Source organism: Phragmites australis, chromosome 8 (genome assembly GCF_958298935.1).
Source record: "Phragmites australis chromosome 8, lpPhrAust1.1, whole genome shotgun sequence".
Classification (NCBI taxonomy): Eukaryota; Viridiplantae; Streptophyta; class Magnoliopsida; order Poales; family Poaceae; genus Phragmites; species Phragmites australis.
The window spans coordinates 29,258,606-29,286,594 of record NC_084928.1 but is presented as its reverse complement, the minus strand read 5'-3'; the positions used below and the strand labels follow the sequence as shown (position 1 = coordinate 29,286,594).

General features: G+C 44.4%; 3 protein-coding genes across 11 annotated transcripts; 1 reads left to right on the top strand and 2 right to left on the bottom strand.

Annotated features, from left to right (window-relative positions):
* Positions 1-119: 119 nt before the first annotated feature.
* Positions 120-21,314, bottom strand: LOC133926943 (coatomer subunit beta'-2-like). 8 transcript variants are annotated; one of them, XM_062373121.1, is made up of 26 exons: positions 21,138-21,314; positions 20,835-20,855; positions 20,672-20,733; positions 20,488-20,542; positions 19,030-19,066; positions 18,623-18,948; positions 18,408-18,539; positions 18,172-18,320; positions 16,952-17,020; positions 16,719-16,869; positions 16,566-16,631; positions 15,857-16,045; positions 15,194-15,334; positions 15,022-15,096; positions 14,691-14,867; positions 14,494-14,585; positions 14,289-14,405; positions 14,073-14,187; positions 13,903-13,974; positions 13,376-13,572; positions 13,185-13,278; positions 12,244-12,350; positions 2,531-2,660; positions 2,117-2,228; positions 765-844; positions 120-537 (listed from the first exon to the last, which is right to left on the bottom strand). In XM_062373121.1, exons 1-25 carry the CDS (start codon positions 21,138-21,140, stop codon positions 825-827), a joined length of 2,709 nt encoding a protein of 902 aa, XP_062229105.1. In that variant the 5' UTR covers positions 21,141-21,314; the 3' UTR covers positions 120-537; positions 765-824. The 8 variants fall into 8 exon arrangements, with proteins under 8 accessions (XP_062229105.1, XP_062229106.1, XP_062229104.1 ...); XM_062373122.1 differs by having other exon boundaries at positions 2,132-2,228; XM_062373120.1 differs by having other exon boundaries at positions 2,066-2,228; positions 21,138-21,309.
* Positions 3,307-5,033, bottom strand: LOC133926944 (uncharacterized). 2 transcript variants are annotated; one of them, XM_062373129.1, is made up of 4 exons: positions 4,316-5,033; positions 4,096-4,242; positions 3,923-3,991; positions 3,307-3,836 (listed from the first exon to the last, which is right to left on the bottom strand). In XM_062373129.1, the coding sequence occupies exons 1-4, from the start codon at positions 4,343-4,345 to the stop codon at positions 3,636-3,638; spliced, it is 447 nt and encodes a 148-aa protein (XP_062229113.1). In that variant the 5' UTR covers positions 4,346-5,033; the 3' UTR covers positions 3,307-3,635. The 2 variants fall into 2 exon arrangements, with proteins under 2 accessions (XP_062229113.1, XP_062229114.1); XM_062373130.1 differs by having other exon boundaries at positions 3,923-3,988.
* Positions 21,315-22,720: 1,406 nt separating the features above from the next.
* Positions 22,721-23,440, top strand: LOC133926941 (multiprotein-bridging factor 1c-like). Its single transcript, XM_062373119.1, has one exon. The coding sequence runs from the start codon at positions 22,768-22,770 to the stop codon at positions 23,239-23,241; it is 474 nt and encodes a 157-aa protein (XP_062229103.1). The 5' UTR covers positions 22,721-22,767; the 3' UTR covers positions 23,242-23,440.
* The last annotated feature ends 4,549 nt before the right edge of the window (positions 23,441-27,989 follow it).

The window sequence follows — 27,989 nt, the reverse complement described above, 5'->3', positions numbered from 1 at the left end:
CACCATTCGCCAGTACATAATGCATCTGCAGCTAAGGAGCAAAATACAACAAAAGTATGATGTCAGAATTCGAGGGGCACATTGCTTGGGGATATAAAACTAGTCTATACAGCCAAACCTTTACATACAAAACAAAGTTACCGAGTAACTACTTCCAATATTGAAGAAAAATGTAACAAATTGTACAGGTCACTGACTGTGGGGGAACAAATATGAGACGATTATTGAACCAAAACACAACTATTACATGTACCACTGGGTACAGAAATTCCGTCCACAAACGAATTCCAACCTCAAAGAATGCAGTATCTTCACATACAGTAAACATATAAAGGGTAGGACCATCTATAACATACCCCGAATCTACAAAGCTGTAAAGCTTCCAAAAGCCCCCCAAAAGAATCGAATTGCAAAATTTGTTATATGACACTTGACCAAGTGCTGATTAATCGTCCAAGACTGTTCCTAAATCCTCGGTACAAATGGAGAGGAACTGCTTTTACATGTCTGTCTCGTGTCTGAACAACAGGTGGTAACCTACAATAGTGAGAATAATATTTTTAATCCACAATTTATGCCGGGAAAAACTGTTATGAATGTCCACCCTGGCTTGGGGATAGAAATTTCGTTTCGAATACAAGGATCATGGGCATACCAAACGAATATACAAAAACATCATACTACTTGAATTCATTTAAGGATATGAGAACCAATATTCTCTAATCATTTAATTTTTCTGTGACTTGTATAATGTTGATACTAACCTTTACAAAAAAAAAAAAAAAAAACTGCTGCTGCTGCAGGAAGCTGTCGTAATACCTCTGCTATTGATCAGGAGTTAGCACTGAAAAAAAATCAAAGTAGCAGTAAGAAAAAAAAAAGAGAGAAAGGTTAACCATTAGTTGACAAAAGGCTTTGAGACGAATCAAATTATTTGCATCAACAACTCAAATTGCTCAGAGTCGACAAGGAATAATTAAAAAGAATGAAATGATTCACTGTGTAAATATTACATTTGTTTAATTGAGTTCATCTTAGTGTCTACTATCCATGATTGAGCACAGTTTTTTTTACAGCAAATATAGTCATATACAAAACACTATCTTTTCAATATAATAACTCCAATGAATATAACATTACAACCTTGTAAAATCTAATTCAATATTTCAATATTCTTAATGCACCAATTTTTAGTGGCAAGGTTGATCGTTATAGAGCCGGGTAGACCATCCCTTTTGGATTTTCAAAATGAGTGAAGCCATGCAGCATCCTGTCTAGAAACAAACCTAACATAACCATTGTCAACATTCAGTTTTCAATGAAACTCGCTGAGTTTGTGTTGGCTTCAAAAAAACAGATTGAAACCTTGTGCTTTCTCTAAAATTAGTGCAGATCACGGTGGGATCATCAAGAAGTGCACATATCTAGGACTAACCTAGTGAAAAGAACTATACACCTCTTCCCAAAATCAACTAGATTACTAATTACTTGATACTGGGCCCAGCTGATAAATCAATTCACTGCCGTAGAATGATTTTTATGAATATTCATACCAGGTACCTAAATATTGATATCATTATAAAAATAAGATTTCCAACCCATGTTTTGAATTATTATATCAGGTATCAAAATATCTATATCAAGTTCTTCTCGTGAATAGGATTTCTAACCCATATGTGCCCTAGTATGTACGCAGTCTAGTGATAAAGGGTGTGGTCAAGCAGGGGTGGAGCCAGCGGAGGCTCAAGGGGGGTGCTGATCTCCTTCATCCACCTCCTTTGCTCTTTTTCCTCTCCTTCCTTTGCTCTTTTTTCCTCTCCTTCTTCCCTCTCCTCCTACATCACCTTCTCTCCCTAAAGGAGCTGCATGCTGGCAGCATGCTGGCAGGGGGTGCGGCAGCCCCCCCTCCCCCAGCACCCCTCCTGGATCCGCCCGTGGTCAAGTGACTCAGGATACTACTGTGTGCAGAATGGAGACACTAGCACCATTCTCCAGATAGTTAATCTAAATATTTTTGGTAGGTTTAGGATAAAAAAGACTAGACTAAGAAGATTTTGGACTGTACACTTGCATAACTACTGCTTTTATGCTGATGAAGTTCCTTCATTGTTCATACCCCAGTGTTCCTCACCATCATTCCCATTCACAAGAACACCATCTGTTGAATCATCGGCTTCAACTTCAACGGCATCCTCTTGACTTTCCTCAACTCCATCATCCTCAATAACCTGTTGAAGTTCATTTGGTGTCAAAGTCATGCAATAAAACCAGAGGAGCAATACCAGAAGCAGTACAAATGATAAAAGACAGCAGAAAGTTTATGCATATATGTTTCTATATTGGTACCTGTTGCTCCTATCATTCTAGGGGGATAATCAAAAGATTGGAACCCATCCAAAACCATTGTCAACCCCCCTCCCTCACCACCACCACACCCAAAAAATATAATTATGAGATCATGTCTAACATAGATGATGCTATCAACTATGGGAAGAATCAACAGCTAAAACATCCTGTTTAAGTGTAATACCTCATGAGCAGGATCTCCATTCTCACTTGGTACCTCTTCTTGTACATTCATACTTTTGAAAGCTTCCACAAGGCTTTCATTGGACCTCTCCGTGTAAGTTATGTATTCCTCAGCAGGTGGATAGATACCCCTATTCAATAATTGTCAGGATAAAAATTAGAAGGAAAGAAGTATATCTAACAAAGCATTTGTCCAAATGTTCCCGTAACCCATATTACATTTGAGTAAATTGCACCACAGGTAAAAAAACTTGAGGGGTGATTGTGTGCAAGTCATAAAACTTTGCTCAAATGAATAATAAAACTAGTTTAAGTGGTACAAGATGATTCAAAATCGCACACCATAGAAGAGGAAGGCAAGCATGGAACTAAATGAGATGCAACATGGTTGTGCTCAGTCTATCCTTTTACAAAAAGAAAAAGGAAAGGAACAAAAACTACTCTCATTCCTCCAGCTCTCTCCATCTCTCCCATTCTCCTCTCTGCCTACCACAAAAGCATTGGTGACTTAATTTGTTGCTGCCACTGTCAGCGCTTCACCTGTGCATCCTCTCCATACATCACCTTGCCAGCCACCCTGCCTAGATCTCCCTGTCCATGAGAACCCTGGCTGGGTAAGTGGCTAAGATGAGGTGCCACGGTGACTGCACCAAAGCTTAGTCACCAGGTTCCAGGGACCATGGGGTCGAGGAATGGGGACGCCAAAGGCGGTACGCCACATACCAAAAAATGCGATACAATGGGGAGTATACCTCTTGGGGATGATGGTACGGAACGTGGAACGTGAACCAAGATTTTTTGGGACGATGACCCGGGATGCTACAATAGGTTGTAGTACATATGTTGGAAATATAGCGCGTATATGTAAAAAAAGAAGGAATATGAGGATAATTGAGCCACTACCCCACTCAGCCCAAACAAAAAAAAATTTGATAAACTACACAAAAGCTGCAGAAAACTAAAAAAAAAGAAGAAAAAGAAAAAGGGCAATGGATTGTTTTGGCCCAGCCTAACCGAACAAGGATGGAACAATCCCTTCTCTCTTCCCACTGCCAAAGCCCAAAGCCCACATTCACTTATCATGCCCTAACCCTCCACGACTGAACTCAAGCACAAGTCGCCACGCCGCCGCCTGCCCACGTCTGCCTTTCCCCCTCTTCTCCCACTAAGGCACAGAGGGCATGTTTGGTTGCTGCCCTCGGCTCCATGCCTGATGAAAGTAGCTGCCTGAACCATTCCTGAGACGTGCGATGCATCTGCCTGCTCAAGCATGGATAACCCCTTCTTGTTTGATTGCTATCTTGTGCCTGAGAACAAAGCGGAAAACTGAAAATGCGCTTTGTGGTTGAGAATACGCGGAAGGACCAAACATGTTTTCACTGTTAGCTCAGACCTGTTCGGAGGAGCACGCCGGCGGCGAGGCTGGGCCAGAGAGGAGGCGGAGAGCACCAAAACGGAACTGCTAGGAGGTGAAGAAGGTTATGGAATGATCAATTTGAGAGATACTACGGGATTTTGGTGGCCGATTTCACGGATTGGGGGCGGTTTGGGAAAGGGGAATAGTACCACGATTTGGATCTCAATGACTCCAATAGCTGCCGTCACCGGTGAGGAGGCTTGCGACCAGGACGCCGATGGATGGGGTTGCTTCTTGGTGGTGGCGGCGGACCGGACGAGTTGGGGCCTCTTCTTCTTGGTGGTGGCAGCGGTTGCCTATGAATTGGAGCTCGCCGGTGGTGAGGTCGGCCAACAGGGAGGCTAAGGAGCTGCAGGAGCTGGGGATCACCTTTGGGGCGGTTGGTCGTGGGGTCATCATTGGCGAGCAACGCAGCACCCTACAGCGTCGGGCTCAGGCACCTCCGCAAGCTCTCGTTGTGTCGTCGCGACATCATGGAGACTCAGGCAACTGCGTGGTGATGCAGTAGCGACCTCTCGTTGTGCCGTCGACGGAGGCAGCAATGGAAGCAGCGCCGCATTGACCCAGGCATGGAGCGCTTCAGAGACGCGAGTCTCAAGCGTCCAAAATCGGACGCCTGAGCCTGAGCCTGAGAGGTGCTCAAGGTAGCAACCAAACACCTCTCAGGCACCTCTCCGGCTTGCTCAGGCTCAGGCACCTCTCGACGAGGGCAGCAACCAAACAGCCCCAGAGAACCTCTACCGCTAACACAGATCGCTTACCACGAGCCACCACCTTGCACCAGCGGCTAGCAATTTGGGAAGCCCTCGTCAGCATCATCTCTGTGTTGCCCTCAATTTTGCCGGAGAATGCGGACTGTGCAACCAAAGCTATGCTCCTCTCCCACGCAAGCTACGTTGTTGCCTTCTAACTTGCGTACCATTCATGTCCCGGCGGCAACCCGGCGGCAACCCAATCTGTGTCTCACATCGACCTTGACCCGCGTTCTGGGACAAAGTTCACAGGACAAGGATGGCTGCATCGTTCCACGATCCCAATAACTAAGCACCGAAGCTACAATATCCAAGGGAACCATGGAGGATGATGGGGGAGACTGGAGAGGTCAGGTGGGAGTAGCCTTCCACGTCTAATGTTGTGGTGGACTTCAAATCAGTACCATGCGTGTGTGGATGTGCCATATTGTGCGCTTTTTACTCAACATGCACTACTTAAATATTTTTTATGACTCATTTGAGTGATTGTCAAGTTTTTTACCTAGCTAAACCCATCTTACAAGTTGTTATACATGTTGTCAAATTTACTCCAAGATCAAGAAGTCTGTTCTTAAATCAGCCTTTGGCACGCTCTTCCACGGACGATTTAACAGTGAATCTAATTCTTCAGTAATCAGTCAACAATCTTTGGTAGAAAAATTCAAATAGTGTCCAACTAAAATTGCTTTTTAACCGTTAAATACTAATCTTCATTCCAAATATTGCAATTCAGCATGAGAATAATCACCAAAGGAAGCGGCAATGAGTGTGGTAAACAATGCTGAAGGATCAATCTTAAGGATTTTAACTAACAAAGCATAATTCTTGCATGAGTTTATGCTAATCTATTACTTTGCTCTCCAGCATAGCAAGCATGAATACATATCAAAGCAAATAACAAAATAGTACAAAACAACATTGCAGATTGCCGGATTACCTTATATTTTTTTCTCGAACATGCAGGAGAGCTGCGTATCTTTGTATTAAAGAGAAAAGAAGCAGACTAGTACAGACGTACCCCCGTTACGGGACCCAACACCACCCGAACACAACACAACCCCCCCCCCCCCTAATAGCGTGCAACGATTACAAACACGCCACTGAACAAAAAACTCGACCAACACTTGACCCTAAACCGGCCATTGGGCTCTGAGCCCCCACGCCTGCTAAACACCAAAGATTAATCTCATTAGCAATCTCCTGGAGGGCCACTTAAACTCTTGGAGCTTCTCCACTGAAAACACAATCGTTACGGTGTTTCCAAATTCATCACACACCTAAGATGACAAGGGAGTTGAACCCTTTCCGGTGTTGTTTCTCCAGTTGCCGGTGGGCCTTACGCTACCATTCCGCAAACATCGTATCCTCCTGGTTTGGTGTGAGTGAGGCCAGGCCAACTCTGGAAAGAATCCTCAACCAAATTTCTCTTGCAAACATGCAGTTAGTAAGTAGGTGCTGAACGGTCTCATCCTCTTGATCACAAAGCGGTCAGCGATCCGAGTGGGGCAGACTGCGACGAGCTAAGCGGTCGAAGGTCCAGCACCGGTTGCGGACTGCAAGCCATAAGAAAATCTTGCACTTCAGCGGAGCCCACAATCGCCACAATCTCTTCCAAGGTTCGGAGCCGATCGAACCCGAGAAGAATGCCTTGTAGGCAGACCTTGTGGAGAATTGTCCCGTGCCTGTGCGTCCAAACCTGGAGATCATCCTCATCTGGTAGCAAATCGACCTCCATGGCATCCCAAACCTGCAAGGACTCGATGATAGACCGCCACAGATATCCTGCACCCACCGGCGATCGTGCAGGGCTTGGACCACCGTCCGCATGTTGGTGATGCACTTAGGTACTGCAGCAACCAAGGTCGACGCCATCTCCAACAGCGGGTGATAGTGAACCCAACGATCCGACCAGAACAACATATTGTGGCCATTCCCGACCTAAGTAGTAACCGAAATGGCAAACATGGCAGTGGAACTGATGTGAACCGGTAGCTGGAGACCGGCCCATGGACGATCCGGTTGTGTTTTCATGAACCAAAGCCACCTCATACGAAGCGCCCAGCCTAGCATTTCCAAGTTATGAATGCCCACCCCTCCTAACTCCAGCGGACGACATACTTAGTCCATGCAACAAGACAATTTCCACCATTGGCATGTTTTCTCCCATTCCAAAGAAAACCGCGACGAATCTTGTTGATAGCTCTAATGGCCCACTTTGGCATATCCAAAGCGATCAAGATGTATACCGGAATGGCAGTAAGCACAAATCGAACTAAAATGGTGCGCCCAACCCTGTTCATGAGCACCGCTTTCCAACTAGGCAGTTTGTCCGACACCTTATCAATCCATGGTAGCAAATTAGCCTTACGGAGCTTCTTATCCGAGACGAGTAGTCCCAGATAATTATAGGGGAGCTCAGACTTCCCACAAGGCAAGGATGCATCAATCACTTCAAAGTTCCCGATCTTGACAGCGGATAGAAACCGTAAAACATTTTTGCAAGTTGGTGCGGAGCCCCAACGCATCCTCGAAATGAGAAAGAATGTCTTTGGTGAGCTACAGCTCATTGTGTGTTGGACGAAGAAACAGGACAACCTCATCCGCATATAATGACATCTGCTGGCTTGACACACGGGTGGTGATAGGCTGCAAGAGACCCAATTCACTTGCTTTCAAGAAGATGTTAAACACATCCATCACCAATAGGAACAGGGGGGGGGGGGGAGGCCCCCTTGCCATGAGCCTCGCCGATGCTTTATCACTTCCCCGGGCTCACCGTTTAATAGCACACGGGTGGTTGCCAAAGAGAGCAAAATGCAAACTAGGTTGCACCACATACGACCGAATCCCAAATGAGAAAGAACCTCCATAAGAAAAGCCCAAGAAACTGTGTCAAAAGCCTTCGAGATATCAAGTTTGAAGAATAATCGAGACTCACGTTGGCGGTGGAGAAGCTTCACCGTTTGCTGCACCAAAATGTAATTATCATGAATACACCTCCCCCGAACAAACGCACTCTGGTTAGAGGAAACAATAATGGCTAGCCGTGGTGCAAGCCGATTAGCCATAATTTTAGCCACAAGTTCAGCGAAGCTATGGATAAGGCTTATCGACCAGAAGTCCTTAGCATGAATAGCATCCACCTTCTTGGGCAATAAGGTCAGAAAAGCTGAATTGAGAAGCCCCATCTTTCTCCCATCTCCAATTTGTAAAGTGAGAAGAGTTGCCATAATGTCGAACTTGATCACATTCCAACATGAGCGATAAAAGCGACCCATGTAGCCATCAGGACTGTGAGCCTTATCACAAGGTAGGTCCAAGATAGAAGCCCACACTTCATCTTCGGTGAGGGGTGTCCAAGGAAGAGAGATCCATAGCATCCCGTGAAAAAAATTGAGATAAAGAGTATATGTTCTTGGTTTAGCTGTACCAAGAAGGGCTTCATAAAAATCAAGAACCACTTGCTGCTTGTCCTCTTGAGCAGTCATGATATGGTCTCCCTTTTGGAGCTTGACAATGAAAATTTTCCTCTTCCGAAAACTAGCTTGGAGATGGAACAAGGAGGTGTTAGCATCGCCTTCCGCCAACCAACCAATGCGAGAGCGTAGGCGAGCGATTGTCTGCTTGAGAGAAACGAGCACAAGACAATGACGTCCTAGCTCACCCCTAAGCCAAGCTTCATCACTAGTGAGTGGACGAGTCTTGCGCAATCTCAATGCGGTGCAGCACCTCTCTAACGAGCATTAGTTGTTGTTTTACAAGTCCAACTCGCCGGTGACCAGCGGATTGCAAGGCCCGAGAAAGTCTCTTGAACTTAATCGAGAGCCTCTCAACCGGGCAAGTAGCATCCATCGGCTCCTCCCAACAAGCAGCGACCGCTTCGTGAAAACCCTCCAACTTAGTCCAAAAACTCTCAAAGTGAAATCTCCGTTTCCCTCGCACCCCACCTCTGAGACCAAAAATTAGAGGGCATTGGTCAGACATTTCAGCTGCATGGCTTTGCAAAAAGCAATCCGGGTAAATTAATTCCCAATCAGCCGTACAAAGCACTCTATCAAGCTTGACCAGAGTGGGAGCTTCGCGTTTGTTTGACCATGTATACCGGCGACCAATTAGAGTGATTCTTTCAGCTCAAGATCATTGACAACACGGCAGAAACGACCCATCATTGCTCTGTTGATGTTTGTGTTGTTCTTGTCCTCAACTTGATAAATCAAATTGAAATCCCTGACGAGAATCCAAGGACCAGCGCAGAGAGCTTGAATGTCCCTCATCTCCTGCAGAAAACCAATTTTTCATCATCATGTTGCAGACCATACACGCCCGTGAACCACCAAGCGGGATCATCGACCACCAAATTGAACTTGACAGACATCGAGTGCCTCAACACGATGAGCTTCAGCCACATAAGAGTCTCCTTTCGATACCACAAGAATACCTCCCCTTGTTTCGGCCACCAGAAGGAAAGCAAAGCTGTCGAAGGTGGAGCCTAGAATAGAGAGGGCATCACGCACAGAGATATAGGCCAATTTAGTTTCCTATATACATACAATGTCCATGCGGCAAGAATCCACAACACCACGCACCACGTCCTGCCTTGCTTTATAGTTCAGGCCACAAGCATTCCAAATGAGAACTTTAGCACTATTCGTTGATACACTCTAGAAGGAAACGACCAAGAACTACCTCTGACTAGATAGCGGCAACGGCGGCCTCGGCCAACTACGCCTAAGCTACGGGAGCAGTAGTCCATCCAAACAGTGCCGCTAGTACTTCAATGTGAACATGACTCAGCAGCGTGCGGAACACCCGTGCATAATTTTCCAGAGCTTCGTCGTTGAGGCGTCACGGAACACCTGTGCATAATTTTCCAGAGCTTCGTCGTTGAGGCATCTAAGAAACCAAGAGGGCACATGACTTAGGAAGTAGCTTGCTGGTCACTGGGAGCGGCCGAGTTCCTGTTGGCGATACGGCCGCTCTGTCTAGGAACAAAATCCTGTGGGAGCACCTTAGCCCGTCTCTTGCGAATGGCTGGGGCTACCAGCACCGCCTCCATTGGTTTAGTGATTGTTCATGAACATCGTAGGAGATGATGGCGTAGAGGCTTCGACGTTTTTTGTTTGCTGGCCTGGCGCGAGTAGACCACCGAGCACATCTCGAGACAGAAGCGGTCAAATTCAGCAGGCCCAGCCGAGCGAGGGACTATAGAAAGCCCAGAGTCCCGCCCAGTAGTAGAAAAATGAATCGGTGTGTTGACTTCTAGCTGAGGGCAGTTGCGCGCACGAGAGACGAGGGAGCCAGAACTTGGTTGATAGCTAAGGCCACATCCCCATCGATCACTATGACCTCGGCCGCCTCTCGAACCTGCGGACTGGGAGCCAAAAGATCCCCCACGCGTGCTGGCGTCCAGGAAAGAGAACTCTCGAGTTCATCGTGTGCATTAACTAGGAGGTCGGCGCCCACCATCGGGGAAGGTGCGCCATCACCAACTTGTGGTAGCAACGAGGGTTAATCGAGAACCACCAGCCCCTCGTGAGTAGAGACTGGGAGCACTTCGACCACCACCGACAGTAAATCGCCTTGGGAAACTTGAACTGTTATGGTCCCGAAGCCATGTATGGGCATGGGAGCCGGCGAAGCAGTGGGCCCTGTCTGTGCCGTGTCTGCCAACGTCCAAGACAAAACCCCGCAAGGGCCCCCCCATGGCTGCCTTGAGCATCACTGCCGGGAGCAACGACTCCTTTGTCAGCAGAATTGGCTGCACCTCCCCCGGAAGAATGGGACTCGCTTGCATGCTGGACACGACGTCGAATTCTACGGTCGTCCTCAGCCTCCGACGATGACGGTGGTTCTAACGGCAAAGAAAAATCCATCACATCTATTATGAGGATGACGATGTTGTATGCCAAGGACCTCTTCACCGGAGGACCCTCCACGAATCCCTGAAAATCCGGCTCGATGATGCTAAGCTGCTTCTGGGATGGGATGCACTCCAAGTCGGAGGTCCATGCAGTGAGCCGAAACACAGAAAGATCTGAACAATCGGCCGTGGTCGGGTGGAGGCCTTGAATCCAGCAACAGGAACTCAGCAACTGCTCCGCCGTCGAGAGCTCCCATGCATGGGCCAGTACACCAGTTACGGATAGGTCAACCCGCAATGGCAAAGAGATGCCAGTCGCATGGGTGGGACGTGTCCAAGGCTTAATCATCATGCTGAAGCTCGGAGAATGAACCGGTTACCCTCAGTTGATCACACGCCCCACCGTCTGCTCATCTGGCAGGAGGAGGAAGTCCTCGGCCTTGTGCGATGGATCGAGAGCGAGCTGACGTCAAGCTCAAAGCAGTTAGCAATGGCCTCTGCCGCCTCGCGCGAAGACATTGTCAGCCGTGAGCCAATGATGGTTAAGAACACGGCCCTGCTGAGAGACACCTCCGCTTGGGCGATGCAATCAGAGCAGTCAATCACGCATCAGTCCAAGGCCGAAAAGGCACCAGTAGCCACATCCGAGTCTGAGGGGGCCGGAGGAACAGAACCACCAGCCACTAAGGAAGCCAGACGACGACGCGGGTGCCGACGCGGCCTTCTCCCACGATCTTCATTGTTGGCACATTTCATCCCTGCCGGTGCAACTTGGCTCGCATCTGCCTGAGACGAGGAACTCGTACCCACACCGAGGGGGGAGATATGGTGCCACACCGAGCGCCGCTCGCCCTAGACAACATCAGGTTCCATGGTTGAAGCCGAGGAACGCGACAAAGAGCGAGACCGGGGGCACACCAGGGCTTGTGGCCTAGGCCACGGTAGCGGAAGAAGCGGGTGTGGCAACGGCAGACAGCCGCACGGTGATCCAGGGCGAAGCAATTGAAACACTTTCCCCTGAGGTCCGCCGAAACCGACCTCGACGACCGAGCACTTTGAACCCGGCGAGACTTCCAAGGCACCACCTTGGTCCAGCCATCCACGTCTGGACCACGCTCCGACGAAGGAACACGGCGAACCTCGAAGCGGATAACTGGACAAGCCTTCTTTGGGGTGGCAACGCGCCAATCAAGCGCTGGTGCCGGCGCCGTGTGCATCGTTGGGGGAGGGGGAGGGGGGAGCCAAAGCCTTCCGAGGAGGAGAGGTGACCATGACGTCCCGGTAGGAGCCCAGGCCGAGGGAGCGAGCTTGGCTACGACCATCGGATAGGGGTGTGACGTCCAACCACCGCAACTCCTTGGAGCGCCCTGCCGAAACAAAAGGCTCCGCAACAGGAGAGAGCAGGGGAGACGCCAGCTTCGAAAGGGGAGAGGGCGTCAGGGAGATGGCCGCTAGGTCCAGAGTGGAGTCTAGCGTGAGGTTGTGGAGGGCGGCGCCACCAAGGTGGGGAGGGAGAGGGCCACCGCTTGGGTGGGAGGGGAGGGGAGGAGACCCCATCCTTTACCTTATATTGTTACTGCATATTATTAATGATTGTCTATCTATATGGAAGGAGCATGGGAGGATATTAGGGAAAACTTGATACATTAATTTAAGCTCTATCTCCTGCAAGGGAGAATAAGTACCTTTTGGGAGCAAGGGTAGCTTCTACATTGAGAGCAATTTGCCAGTCTTCAAACAGGTTTGGGTACTCAGCAGGATCTGCCAGAGATTCTGCAGCATTGGAGTTCACCTAATAAACAAACACCAATAAAAAACTAATGGACTAACAGTTGCTAATAGCTAGAATAACGACAGCAGAGTGTATGCATTGACACAATAAAGAAACCATGAAGCAATATCCTTTTTTGTATGAACACAGTTGCAGAAAACACATCGACCATTTTGAATTCAGTGTCATAGATGTTGGATCTCAATTATTAGATTTGATGAACATAAACATGATGCATGATTTCTCAGCATCCCATAACAATGCAAACCAGGTTTCCCAAAACTGGTCAGTGTAGTACTAGGAAATTTCAAAGCCCAAAATTGATTTTTCTTTTTACATCTCAATATTGGTCTTTGGTGATATCAAAGACAGTATGATACATACAGGAGTACTCCAAGTACGACCTATTTTCTTTTAATAATGTTGCTTTATCTTCACAACTTTAACAATACTGCTTTGTCTTCAGTCTTCACAACTAATTTTACATACTCGACAACCCCAAAGCGGTCAGTTACCACCTCAAATAGGGTGATCATTACCCAGAAATCGATCTTTAATACAAAACTACCCACGGCTTTAGTTTCCCAAAACTCCTGTTGTTGACAGTATCGCAGAGGGTACATATTATAAGAAAGGAAGTGGCACTAACAACAGCCAGAAACCAGGAGAACAGATCACACCAATCTAATGCATATCAAATAACATGCAGATATATGTTCTTACAAATTGAGGTAACATTTTTATGCTTAAGAGAACAACGAAGCAACACCATTTTAAGTCTTCAATGTTACGGGAAGATGTGGAGTGTAATGGAACCAGGAACATGAGCAAAGTAATAATTTATTAGGAAGTTACCTTTTGAAGGTCCTTTTTCCATGCTGATACAATATCAGAAACTTTGCTTGGTAGATAGGATCGTGCCATCAATGCTGCTTCCGGAATACGGTTGCTGTACAAGGAATGACCAAATTGTCAGCATGCAGTGAGAAAGAGTTGTCCAAAACAAGATTTTATTAAACAGCACAATATGCATTGCAGAAGTATACCTATCAACCAACAATTGAAGGCATTCTTCCAATTTGCCTAGCATAAACAAGCAAAGAAAAGCAACATTGTTCTTTCCTTTCTCTTTAGCCATGGATGCTAGTTTCGTGATCCCTTCAGCATCTCCAAGAGATGAATATAGAAGCAGCAAGCCGCTAAGGTCTGTAGCTTGAAGCAGACAGTCCTCTGCCATCTCGAGCTGCAGTACATGGCATGTAAGGTAGTTGTATAAGTCCACATGTTTGCATTCTAGAGAAAGGGGAAAAAACATATAACTATAAAGATACTAGTCCATAGAACAAACAAGACAAGCTGAACCTAACAGAAAATTCTGATTCAAGACAAGATTTATTGAGAAATATTTTTAAGGCTACAAACAAATCATCAAGATTGCCTTGTATTTGCTACTACTCATTTTCTTCATCACTAATAACTAGTACAACTCATATATCAGATCAGACCATAATAGTCGTTAAAAATATGCATATTGAGTAATGTAGTAAACAATACGCATTAAGCACAAATATACCTTTCCAGTGGACATAGCTAGTTCACCCAACTGCTTCCACTTCGACTCACTTCGCGCCTCAACAGCAATTTCCTGCAACGCAAATAGTTGAGGGTACACATGAAAGGAAATAATTTCTTGGATGATGTATCCTCAATGGTGTAGAGATAAACAATAAAATTGCACCATGCCTTTGCAACTTCCAGACTACCAAGCTGCACAGCTAGGTCAAATCTGTAATTAGGGTCAGTTGCTATTTCAAGGGCTTCCTCTAACATGCCACGTGATTCAAGGAAATGTGCCACACTGCAAGCCAAAAGTAAATCATGTAAAAACTGGGGCACAATAAGTAAATCATGTTACTACAATGTAACACCCATTACAATCAATTGACGGATGGGGCACACCTGTTGTGTTGTTCCTTTCGTATTGATGGTAAAACAGAATTTGCACGTTCCAAATCTCCACGCATCACGAGTGTTTTGTACTCAATCAAACTGAGTAGTAAACTATAACCCACCACACTGCAATAACCAAAATTGTTAGTCAAAAAAGTTCATCACGAAAGGGCATCATGAAGGAACATTAAGAGTAAATAAGGATACCACTTACTTGAACTCCTTGTCGATAAGATAGACACGACTTTGGTTAGCAAGATATCCTAACAAATACATCGGCCGATCCAAGTGAAACATTGTAGTAACCTGTAACACATGGAATGGAATGGTAAATAGATAGCACATAAAACCAAATCACCAAAAAGGTTATAAACACAAGATTATACTGATATGGTGAAATTAAGTGCTCACCTCTCCTCCCACACAGTAATTTAGCCGCCATGAAGAATTATTGTATATAAAACAATCTCCGACCCATAACCCGGTACGGACACGCTCATTTATCTCATGAAGCAATTCAAAGGCATCTTCCACACCTTCCTCACCAACTGAGCCCCCTCCATCTAGATGAGAAGAAACTAAATCCCTCTGGAAGTTATCATGTTGCAGTTGTGTTAGTAAATTATAAACAAGGTTACAAAGATAAAATTGTCATATGCCCAAATGGGACAATACAAGATGTGCTGGGCCAAAAGAATGAAAAACAGTTATTTATATACTGCACGTGATAACATCAACTCACATTGTACTTCAAAATGTAGAATGATGAATCACTTGCTATTGTTACCAAATCGCCACTGTCAGCCCAATATAGTTTCTGCAACATGCAAAGTAATTAATTCCAGCAGTGTACAACATAACAAGAACAAAAACACATCATGGATATCCATTCTTTAAGCAAAGAAACAACTCACTTTTACAATCACATCAATTCGGCGTATCAACCTGCACTCTGCCCAGTCATAGAAGCAAATGAAGTCATTCGTACACATAGCAAGCAATACTCCCCCATATATACGTTCTGCAGAGAATGTGGGTCTTATACTTTTCCTCTCCTGAAATTACAACTTCTCCTATCAGATTATGTTTGAGAAACAATAATAAAATTTAGACACATGTGATATAATAGGCACTATAAGGTGTTCCAAACTGACATTTAGCTTCAGCTGCGCTCAATCAAAATGCATGCTGCCTCTGTTTTAGGTGTCATTGTTTCATAAAAAAAGGGCTTTGGGTGCTTCTTCTTCTTCTTCCATGTTAGTCACAAAATTTTCCTAGTTCGAAACTTGGAGTTCACTATATAAGTAACAGCACATGACAACTCAATTGCTATTCTTCAAACAGATTACATATACTCAATGCTGTCTATAGTATCTAGTCTCTCGAGGCATAAAAAATGGGAGTGTTTACAAGGTTCAGGCACTCAGCAATCCCAACGCATCGGAGTACCGAGAGCACTCTTTTATGATATCTCAAGTGTGGTTAAACATTCTAAATTTCGAGTATAAACTAGAACTGACTAGTAACAAAGAGAATAAAAATAACCAGTCATAAAACATGTTACATAGAAAGCAAACCTGAAAATTTTTACTGTAGAACTTAATTTTTGACGTGCTTTCCCTGACAGCATATTCTCCGTCAATTGACCAGACAATTTCAAGAGCAGACCCAAAGGATCTATTTCTCCATGCCAGCGCTGTGTAGATTATATACTCTCCATCTCCACATACAACAACAAATCTCCCATTTGGATTGTGCCGTAAACTCTAAAAGAACACAAAGGATTAGTTCCCAATATTCTTTTACTTTGCTAACGGAATTTAGAAGCAAATAAAGTTTTCAGTGCAAACCTATGCCTTCTCGCTTCCATAAAAAAGGAAGCTTACATACCCAAAGTATCCAATATTTGTTAGAAGCATCATGCGCAATTTTTAGCCCCGTCAAGCCAAATTTCATAAGTAACATATGAGTTCTGACTTCCATACCCTTGATTGCTTGGGATGGTTCAGGAACACCAATATAAATAATAGGAACTTTACTAATCAGCAATAGGTAAGAAAAATCTAGTTTCCAGAGAAAAGCAGAGCCTAAACAGAAAAAACAGTCAAATGCTAAAAAATGTTCAATTTCACTTAGGTATTGACACATTTCACTGCATTAAAGTATTTAGCTTCAATGGAAAACCATGCAGAAACATAGGAAGCTCCTTTATTCGAAACTACTGTACCATGGGCAAAAAAATGGTGATTCAACAAGGAATTCAATTATTATTGAACAGAAACCTACTTGTGGGTAAAGATCACAACTTCCTAGCTCCTTCACAGCCAGTGGTAAACGTTCTCCATCTGCGATCTGACAAAAAAAAAGCAAATTAAAGAGTAGATATATTAGTTCATGAAAGCAGCCATTTTACAGCATAACACAGTTTACAAAGACAACCTCAGTGTCTGCACCAACTGCCTTGATATTAACAGTTTGAATTTCATTGTGCTTCGCCCATATGATTTTGCCACTGCTATCCATGCTAGCAACAGGTTCTTCACGGCCAATCTTTATCATTATTGTTCCTTCATCATATCCAATCACAACTCTGCAGAAATTGAATATAATCGAGAGCCCAATTCTGAATTCGGAGAAAAAAAGAACAAAAGTAGAAAGAAAAACTTCATTACCTTCTGGAGCCCTTCATATAACCTAATGCCCAAACTCTTTCAAGGCCATAGTTAAGTGTGTTCTCGAGCCTGCAAGAGCACCAACCGCAATTTACTATCTAGTTTATATGAATAGAAAAGCTAAATTCATAACCTAAGAACAACAAAAACATAGAGTGAGTTCAAATTCAAGGTCTGCCACAAATTGCATGTTATGATATTCACAGGGCCAGAATCCAGACATGGGAAGAACAAGGTCACAAGACAAGGGAGAGTGTCATCATAGACCTTTAAATATTGTAGTCACATCAAATACTCTTGTTAACAAGTTTCCCCTCTGATTTCAAAAGGAATCAAAATGTGATATCGTTCCGCTACGCAGAAGTTGCAAACGAGTTTAACAAACTGTGATTGATGATTGATTGAACCTTACAGACTAAACAACTACCAGGTGCAAATAAGTTTTCTAATATTGCATCTGATCTTAGATAGCATGGAAAATCATCAGGGGGGCAAATATCACGTACTGTAACAATACGACGATCACTCTTCATACCAGCAATGACAAAAACATCCTTAAACATACATAAGAAAAGTTAAATGGCAAGTATACTTGTAATCAGGGTATAAAAACTGGCAGGAACCGGCCAGGCGGCCAGTTAACACTCGCTTATCTTTTAGCCCCCCAACAAAAGTGTCATTTTTTGTTGTTCTGTATGATCTGAGAAGTATTTGGCAAGATATGTTATTTTAGACACAATTTATAGAAAATTCCTAGCAAACATGGAGAAAACTTGAAATCAAGAAAACCGGACTGGTAAGGGGTGCCCAACCCAGTTATTGAAACCTGTGAATGTCCCAGAAATTTTACAAATCTAAATCTGTGACTCTGCTTGTTACTATAGATCAACTATTATCATTTGTACATACCAAAGTTCACTCTATTTTCTAATGTTTGGTTGCAGTTTTCAATGTGGCTGAGAAATTCTAACTGCATTCCATGGTCAGAAAGGGACAAGGTGGTTTTTCTTCAAATTATGAACTGATGTATTACACAAGTAGCATTATACTAGCCTGTTTATTTAATGACAACACTTTGCTGAGCCTGACCAGGAGAGTTTTGGTTAGATTCAGTTTGGCCACAACTTCTGGATAGAGATGAGAATGCAAGAACACCGTTTATATGAAGAAGTAAACACATAGATGGAGTATCACAAGACCAACAGAACCAACAGAAGTACCTGTAGGTAGTGGAGTGCCATAGGCGAACAGTTCCGTCCTCTGAACCTGTCATTATTATTGGAAGCTCGGGATGGAAACATACAGCAGACACATTATGGGCATGGCCTTCAAGTGTCTGAACACAGCTCTTTGTTTGGTAATCCCAAACCTGTTTCAAATAAAAGAATTAATGCATGATAACAATATCCTAACTCCTAAATGCTCAGAGGTGCATCGCTAAATGAGGATGCCACACCTTCGCAGTTTGATCATCAGAGCCTGTAATTAGATATGGCCGATCACCACCAGTGAAGTAATCGACACAGTTCACGCCTTTTGAATGACCATCCAATGTGAAGTTCGGATCAGGAGAACCAAGACTCCAGATCTGAAAATTCAAGTACAGGAAACTGCTTGCTATGGCTCATGAAAGAGGAAAGTGAAACAAAAATCAAACGGAAAGAGGTATACCTTTACAGTACGATCAAGAGAAGCACTGGCAAAAGTATTTGTGTCCTTTGGGTTAAAGGTGACTTGCATGACATAGTGAGAGTGCCCCTCAAAGATGTGGGTACACATCCAGCCCTTATCCCAGTCCCAAAGTTTTATCAGCATGTCATCTGACGATGACAACACATAAGGCAGGGTTGGGTGAACAGCCACACACCTGATGTAATCAGTGTGAGCTTCGAACACCTTGACCTTATCCATTGTATTATAGTTATACACACGGATAAACATGTCATCAGCACCAGCCACAACCCATTGCTTCCGTGCAATGAATTTAGAAGAACGAACTGCAATTAACATGGTCACATTAGCATAATGGCACAATGGCATACACGATGAAATGTAAACAGTAAAGTGAGAAAGCTTGCCTGGTAACTCACTGACTTCAAATGATTTCACCATTGTCTGGCAATAAAATAACACAGCTTAATTAGTTCAAATTTTACATCATATGTGCAAAACCATATAATATTTCAGCTTGACAGCTGCGAGAAAAAGACTGAAAAGTAGACATTGAAATTCCGTTATCAAACTCCTTTTCTACTGGATGGTGTGACCAAAACAAAAACTATGTGCAAGGCTGTCTTGTTGACTCAACGAGCCCATCTCTGCATTCACATATAGTATTCTACTCCACAATACTTGCATTGAAAATTCACCACATCTCTGTCAGCCACCAGAAGAGATCATCTGATCACTGCTAAAGGGCACCGGACATCACCCAGTATCTGGTAGAGTTTCCCAGCTTTGACTGATCACTGATGAACCACCTCAGAATTCCCTAAATCCCTTCGGATATCGCGAGTTGTATCCTATGGTAACACTACCTAAACAGTATCAGTCCATTCAGCACCCACTAAAGAACTAATACACCCAAAACAAACAACCCAACCGGACCCGGCTATACTAGCTGAGTTGGTTTTGCATGCATTTGTACATCCATGATATTCCCTCTAATTCCAAATGTAAGTCGCTTTTGGATATGTGTTGGTCAAACTTTTTTAAAATTTGACCATCAGTATATAAATAATTGTAGCCTACCCCAACTTGTTGGGGACTAAAAGGCTTTGTTGTTGTTGTTGTTATTGTTGTTGTTGTTGTTGTAGTATATAAATAAGTATGTAGATTGAGAACATAAAATTGATATTACTGGATTCATCATAAAAAATACTTTCACGTTATATAATTCTTTTTATTTGAAATAATATATTTTCATAGAAATCACTAGTCAAAATGTCACATTGGAGACCATGTCAATGTCCTAAACAACTTACATTTGGAATCATAGGAAGTAACTGATAAGTTGCTACAGAACCAATAGGCAATAACCCTATGTTTCTATTTCTCAAAATGAATTGTTAGGCCTTACCTTCTGTTTAGAACTTCCTCACAAATTCCTTGCATGCAAGTAGTTCTCATCTTAAGGAGAACATTACTACAGTCTTTAGACCCACAAATACAAGTAACAAGTATGATCTTCCTAATTGGGTTGTGTGCAGCATGTAAAAAGATTAAAGGACTTCATTTTGTTTGCCATCTAGAATTTACGGTGATTTCTTACATGACAGTTCATTATTATTGACATATCACAAAATTATCCACTATCAAAGTATATATGAAAGGCTGATAAGAGGCTGACAATTTATTATTCTTAAGTTCTCACTAAGCACTGCACAACATCTGATCTTTTCCTTAGATATATTGTAGATAGCAAACGTCCACTCATGAACTAACAAATGCATCGAATTAACTAGTTGGTGAAGAGCTTCATCTTACTAGCCAGACCACACAAACAACTAATTTTGAGAATTATAAGAGCGGCCTACCTGTGTTTGGTAGTTCCAGATGCAGACGCTGCCAGAATAAAGACTTGACATGATCCTGAATTGAACAGAAACCCATTAGTCAAAGAATCCAACATTCCGGTAGCTCAAATGCACAGTACATCCATCTTTAAAAAAAAACCAGTACATCTTCACGGCTAAGACAACAAACACCCAGCAGACTTACCATGGTTCCGTGGGATGCAAATCCACGGACTTGACCCTCTCCGACCTCTGTGCGAGCTTCCTCTGATCCAGTCAAACACAAACCCGTCAGAGAAACAACGCCAACAATTACAACAGAAACAATGCAAAATTAACCGGACCTAACCAGGCAATCCCGAAATTACCTTAATCTCTAAGCGGAGCGGCTGCCTCATCATGCCCATCAACAACAACCGACAAAAACAAACACAAATGAAATGAACCGGTCAGTATACGCACAAGCACAGAACACGTCAGAGCCCTAGATCCACGCATGAATCCATTGGTCCAGCCGCGGATCTCGGCTCGGCGAACAGTAGCGGGATCCAGCTAGGCCATACGGGACAGGCTTGCATCCGGATCTAGCATTTCACGCGAAGCGAGCCAGACCAGGCGCTGAGGCGGGCCAAGCGCGCGGGGTGGCTGGTGGCGAGGGGAAGGGGCCTTACCATTGCGACGTCGGAGGCGGCGGTGACGGCGCGGATGTGAGAACGGGGAGTGTGGCGGAGGGAAGGGAGGGGCGCGCAGGATCGCGAGTGGGACTGTGGGACAGTGGGAGAGAGGGAAGGAGAAGACAGGTAACGAACTTGCGGGTAAACGGGTCTCGGGAAGCGGGCGGGGTTCTGACGAGGATTGGTGGGTCTGTGTTTGACTTTAGATGACCTGGTTGCTAAGTTACTGTAGCAACACTACGAGTTAACTTTTCAAAATTGTGCAAAATCTCCAAGACATATGTACAAGTTCTTCAAAAGTATTTTTAAAAATAGCTGTACAGTTTTTGAAACGTATTTTAACGATGTTAGTGCATGGTATATATGCTCGCAAAGTTTGAGAAACAAATTCAATCTCGCTTGCTTTTCTTTAATACATAGGAGAACTAGGTGTTATTATACTGAAAATGATGAATTAAGTTTTATAAACAGTTCACACGTGAACTTAGCAAGGCGGAGCGCGCAAACACTCACGCAAAGATTATAAGATAGAAAAAATATATGTACTAGTTTTTTTAAACTATTGTGCAAAATATTTGTAGAGAAGAATTGTAAATGCAACGGTACATGTACATTGTTACACTAACAATTTGTCTTTTATTCTTGATGGTATTGAATTGAATTTATTCTTGAAATTTTACATGGATATAGAACACACTTATTTTCCAGGGTACATTTGCCTAAGCTTTCTTAGCACCCATTGTGGGAATTTAAGAAACACTTTAATATTGTGGTAACTAAGAAAACTACATATTACGCTTATTGTATGTGTTTTCCATTTGACAGTGTAGGAATAATTAATATTTTTAGAACAAATTTATAAGACTAATTAACATAAAAGCTATGGCGTGCATCGAAAGTGTAATTAAATCAATAATACAGGTGAATGGTTCTGTAGCCTAAGGACAAACCTCCAAAAATGAAGGAAGCCGATCGGAGGCTGAGCCTCTCGTCTCACACATCCTGGCTTCGAAAAGAAGATCCGATGTTAAAAAAATCAATAATATAGAATCAAACCATTTATAAGTGTTTTTTGACTAGTATGTATTGTATGAACCTAGAAAAAGTTCCTAATAAAATTCAAAATCACTGATACAAGTTATAATACGATTCGTCGCAAAAAAAAAGGTTATAACACAAATTTATAAACCAATTTGATGTCGAAAAACGTGCAAACGATCTTGCAAAAGTCAGGAAAACCCGTTTTGGTGTCCTTGCAATCGCTCATACCTTAGTTCCCGATGAAGCATTTCTGGTCATAGTAATCCAAGAGCGCGTGAGCAGCAAAAGTAGTCTTCAAATATCCTCGCCTTTCCGTGGGCGCCGATACTTCGACCGGGGAAGAGATTCCGTTTTCCGTGGCACCCAAGTCTCTGTAACCCATCCGCAGCCCTGTCCTGCAAAAACCCAACGGCTCAGATGCAGCCGTACCCCTACGGGACCTTCTAGAACACACGAGCCTCCCCTTTCAGGAACCTTCCCGACCGCCATTACCACCCTCTAGTCAATAAATATATGCCTCCAAGGCTCCAAGGCTCCACCCCCTCTCGCCCGCCAGAAATATCACAAATACGAGAGAGAGAGAGAGATGCCGACGGGGAGGCTGAGTGGCAACATCACCCAGGACTGGGAGCCGGTGGTGCTGCGGCGGACGAAGCCGAAGGCCTCCGACCTCAAGTCGACGAAGGCGGTGAACCAGGCGCTTCGCTCGGGAGCGCCCGTGGAGACGGTGCGGAAGGCGGCGGCGGGCACGAACAAGCACTCCTCCGCGGCGGCGGCGGCGTCCGCGCCCGCGAGGAAGCTGGACGAGACGACGGAACCGGCGGCGGTGGAGCGGGTGGCGGCGGAGGTGCGAGCGGCGATCCAGAAGGCGCGCGTGGCGAAGGGGTGGAGCCAGGCGGAGCTGGCGAAGCGCATCAACGAGCGCGCGCAGGTAGTGCAGGAGTACGACAGCGGCAAGGCCGCGCCCGTGCAGGCCGTGCTCGCCAAGATGGAGCGCGCGCTCGAGGTCAAGCTCCGCGGCAAGGCGGTCGGCGCGCCCCTGGCGGCCGGCGGCAAGTGATGATCGGCGCTGATTTGAATCCTGGCGGCTTAGTTTGTGTGAATCGGTGGTCAATCAAATGTGTAGTTTGTGTTGTGGTCACTGATTTTGGATCATAGATGGGGATGTGAATCTGTAGGGCATGTGCAGTGATTTCTAGAAACTTCGTGCGGATTTGTTGCAAAGTCTCATGGTAATGACAAGTAGTCAAGATTTGGTACACCTGGTTCCAGATTTCATACTCTTTGCTTGCCCTGATTACGAGTTCTCTGATTTACTGCCTCTGCTGGTTACCCGTCTTTACGGTAGCAATTTTGATGAAACGTTTTCTCTAAAAAAAAATTTGGGTTGCTTCTTTGCGTACCAGCTTTCGTCCAGTTGTTTTCCAGGGGATTCGTTGGAATGCTGCTGCTATTATATTTCACTGAAGAAGGTGATCGACAAGTACAGAGTTCGAGCGATCAGACATGTTCAGACACTTTTATCCGCTTGTGACTGCTATAGTTATCTATGAATTGAATTCAGTCTTGGTTACTGAAGGTGTCTGAACCGGGGGCTCGTGGTACTGCGAATGGAATTTGGCTGCACCCACGTTGACCCAATAAAATCCGACACCAACGTAGGCAATCGGAGTGCTCGCCCACAAATTTCCTCAGCCAAAGCTTGGTTTGCCACAATTCAAAGAACATTTTCTCATTACCAGAATTTAGGTTTCCATGTAAATTGACATAATCCAATTTTGATTTGCTCGTAAATTGACATTGCCCGTGAATTGGTTTGGTGTTTCAAGGGCAGTAACCAAATAGCGTCAACGAGGACATGTTTGTTGTAGCTTTTGATTCTAGATACCTTCACCTAGAATCAAGAAGTTGAAAGAAATAAGCCTACCTTGAAAACCGATATATTTTGTTAGAATCCACTCGCTGATCTAGATCTGTTTTGTGGATTCTGATGGATGATATTTTAAGGCTATCCACTAGGGTATCACGTATATCAAAATCCAATCTATAATCAATTTTGGGAGAATCAACTTTTACAAAGTCCAATTGGTTTGCCACAATTCAAAGAACATTTTCTCATTACCAGAATTTAGGTTTCCATGTAAATTGACATAATCCAATTTTAATTTGCTCGTAAATTGACATTGCCTGTGAATTGGTTTGGTGTTTCAAAGGCAGTAACCAAATAGGCCTCAATGAGGATATTTGTTATAGCTTTTGATTCTGGATTCCTTCACCTAGAATCAAGAAGTTGAAAGAAATAGCCTATCTTGAAAACCGATATATTTATGTTAAAATCCACTAGCTAATTTAGATCGGCTTTTGTGCATTCTGATGGATGATATTTTAAGACTATCCACTAGGGTATCACGTATATCAAAATCCAATCCATAATCAATTTTGGGAGAATCAACTTTTACAAAGTCACGGTCTAGACCAGCCACATGGGTGAGACGAATACCATTCACAATTTTGTCGATAGAGGGCTCAAACTTCTCAGCCACATGCAACTGGAAGCCCCATGGACTGAAACATAAAGGTTACAACAGAACAGATCCTCGATATCCGCAACACGAGCCCATGCACAGCGGAGTGACGCACTAGGCTTTTTTCTCCAGGCTACATGCATACATGCATCGAAAGAAGGAAAGCGGGAAAAAAAAATGCAAGGCTAAGAGCTCCAATCGACCAATTTACACTTACTCTGCGACAGAATATACGTTACTCAAGATGGAGCCCGCAGCGAAATAAATAAGCCTAGTGGAGGATGTAGGTGACAAGGAGCGCGACGAGCATGAGCGCGTAGGCGACCCCCTGGTCGACGGCCCGGCCGTCGATCCTGCTCGCCGGCGCCCCCTCGTGCCGGCCGCGTGCGGGTTGCATCGGCCCCGGCAGGAAGAAGAACGCCGAGAGGAGAGCCGCCAGGGACCTGACCGAGCTGGATCACGCTCCCGCCATTGATGGAAAACGTGAAAAGAGTAGCCGTGGTGAGCTAGCTGTGGGCGTGTGTAGACCTCGTGTGCAGCTGCGAGGTGATGAAGCAGGGAGCGGCGCGGCGAGGTGTATATATATCGAACAGGCGCGCTGAAGGCGGCGCACCAGCCGCCTCGTTTGATTCCGAAAGACGCCAGGAGTCAAAACGAGCACACTCCGCTGACGACTCGCCTACGACTTGAATCGGCAAACCGTGAACCGCATAATTTTCTAGGGGTGGAATCGAGCAGCTGACCGTGTCGGGGAAATGCCGTGGCGGCGCTTTTTTTGGAAGGCCAATTTAACCTGGATCTTTCATTTTTAGGAGGGAGAAAAGACTTCATCGATTAAAAAATGAAGTGAACCTACTTCCGGTTACGATCCCCAAATCATGCTGATTGATCTTTCCTAGCACACGGTGCGCACCAACTCCCCGTCCGAGAGCATCTTAGCTAGGAAGTATTGTGTCTGCGACGACACGAGCCCGAAGCTGGACATCTTGCGCGCGCAGGCCACGACAGCGTCGTTGTATATTAAAAAGACAAGACAGTACATCCCCAAATTACATGCAGCACCCTGTAAAAGAAAGAAAATACAGAAGAGACAACAGGGGCCTCCTCGCATTCACCCTCCACTCCAAAGGCCACCGCCTGTCGACCGTATGGTCCGCCAGTAGCCGAGCAAGCATAGAATAGCCCAGGTCGACCACAGCAGGGAACACTCTCCATTCTCTTCCTCCCGGCATTAACGAAGAGGGCACAGTATCCAGTACCCTAGAGCCACTGCTCGAAGCACATATTCCCGATGAATGAACAAAGGCACCTCCATGCCCAATCTGGGAGAGGCAGACGACCACTAGCACCTCCACCCTCAACAAAGATGGAGGCCTAGAACAAGCATCAATGCCATCGGACCGCGCGCCAAAATGACCAACAGAACAACACACTGTAGCAAAGGGGATGAAGAACTTCCCCCCAATCGCAACCAGCAGACATACTCCCTCGACCCTCGCTGGAGAAGACGTCGTCGCCGTCGCCGTTGTCGGAGAAGTCAAGGAGGAAACAATTCCGCAGACCATTGCCGGAGCGGACGAAGAAGACTATCGGGACCAAAAGCCTAGGAAGAAACCCTCCACCTAGACTACAGCACTGGCGATGAGCCCCTGCAACACGATAGCACCACTGAGGCTACCATCACCAGGGAAGAGAAAGAGGGAGACAAAAGCCCATAACAAACACCCAACCATGGGCAAATCTAGCATCTAACTACTCAGATCTAACAAACTAGGAAAATATATACATAAGAAGCAACATAACATGTTTCCCCTCCCTCTCTGGCGTCGGAGAGGCAGCTGGAGAGGAGGGGGAAGCAACTAGAAATGGCGGTGCCGACTGAAACGTCTTTTTTTGCTTGCTCTCTACTGTAGTAGAGGAATAGTCTTGTTGGCAAGACGACGTTGCCATGGCGGCGCTTGATCCAGATGCCGGCCCGACCACTAGGAGTACTGTACTGGATAGTGACTATTGGACTGGAGCATTTTTGGACTGGCTGTGTCGGACTGGGCCGTTTCCGCCGAGCCAGACCATCTAGTATAAGTTGATGCATGTTGACTTCTTCTAAGCACTTCTAGAGATTTTTTTATATTTGTTAAATCAAAATTTGCAAATATGTGCACCCGTTTTGAAAAATTGCAAATATAGACTTTGTCCTCTACACCATAGATTTTTTTTTCAGATTTTTTATGACTATTTCAATAGTGTTATCAATTTTGAGATCATTAGAACACAATATTTTTTATTTTTAAATATGTCACACTTTTAATGGGAGACGTAACTCTAGATTTGCAATTTTTCAAAACAGACACATATATTAACATTTTTTATTTAAAAATATATAATAAAAACGTTCAACTTCCGGGTGCTGCCCCTCGCTCCTATAAACTAGACAATTCAATTCTAGAAAGTAAAAATATTCTCGTGTTTCAAACGGGCCTAAAATAGGGTTTGCTACATTACTACTTTGCAAACTTTCTAACGGGTGACGCTTCTGCTTGTGCCGTGTTACCGATTCTACTGGACGGTGTTTTACTAGTGTCACCTCACAGCCCCCCCCCCCCCCCGCCTACGGCCGCATACTGGTTAAGAAGGGATTTTAATGTCGAGGTACACAACTTCTGAAAATAAAAATAGTTCAATTTTCTACTCAAATAAATACAAACATTCGACAATATGTCACAAGTTTTGAATGTGAAATCAACAAGTTTTAACCCAAATAAATCTAAACATCGAACAAGATATCACACTTTGAATCACTACGCGAAAAAAGCTCAAAAATAACGGCTCACAATCGTTATGGGTGTCACCTAAACGCATCATTGATTTACGTTTTCGTGTTTTTTGACCAAAAAAAGTTAAAAAAAGATACTTTTTCAGCCGAGCCATTCCAACACATGCCTATCACCATTGACCATGGGTCATTTCTATTTTTTAGCACTATTTTCTGTCTTTACGTCAAGTGGGAATCGAACCCACCACCTCCTCTCACGTGTGCGTGTTACCACCTCAGCTATCGTGTGTTTGTGATAGACATCGGATATTTTATCCTTTTACCTTTTTTGCCGAAGGTCATAAGTGACGGTCACGAAGATTATAGGTGGCGGGTCGTAATCTTGACCTGTCACTAATGATTGATTTTTTTATTTTACATATAAAATATATATTAATATTTATATATAAAATTTGATAGGTGACTAGTTATAATTTACCTATAAAATTGTATTAATATTTTATGAATTTC

Excerpts from the sequence above, each read along its gene's own strand:
- LOC133926944 (XM_062373129.1), bottom strand. The coding sequence starts at position 4,345 with ATGATGACCCCACGACCAACCGCCCCAAAG. Across the intron at positions 3,992-4,095 it reads TCATTGAGATCCAAATCGTG|CAGTTCCGTTTTGGTGCTCT; the intron begins GTACTATTCCCC and ends TTCACCTCCTAG. Across the intron at positions 3,837-3,922 it reads CGGCGTGCTCCTCCGAACAG|GCACAAGATAGCAATCAAAC; the intron begins GTCTGAGCTAAC and ends CTTTGTTCTCAG.
- LOC133926943 (XM_062373120.1), bottom strand. Across the intron at positions 15,335-15,856 it reads TCTACAGTAAAAATTTTCAG|GAGAGGAAAAGTATAAGACC; the intron begins GTTTGCTTTCTA and ends TTGTAATTTCAG. Across the intron at positions 13,573-13,902 it reads TAGCTATGTCCACTGGAAAG|CTCGAGATGGCAGAGGACTG; the intron begins GTATATTTGTGC and ends CATGTACTGCAG.
- LOC133926941 (XM_062373119.1), top strand. The coding sequence starts at position 22,768 with ATGCCGACGGGGAGGCTGAGTGGCAACATCACCCAGGACTGGGAGCCG.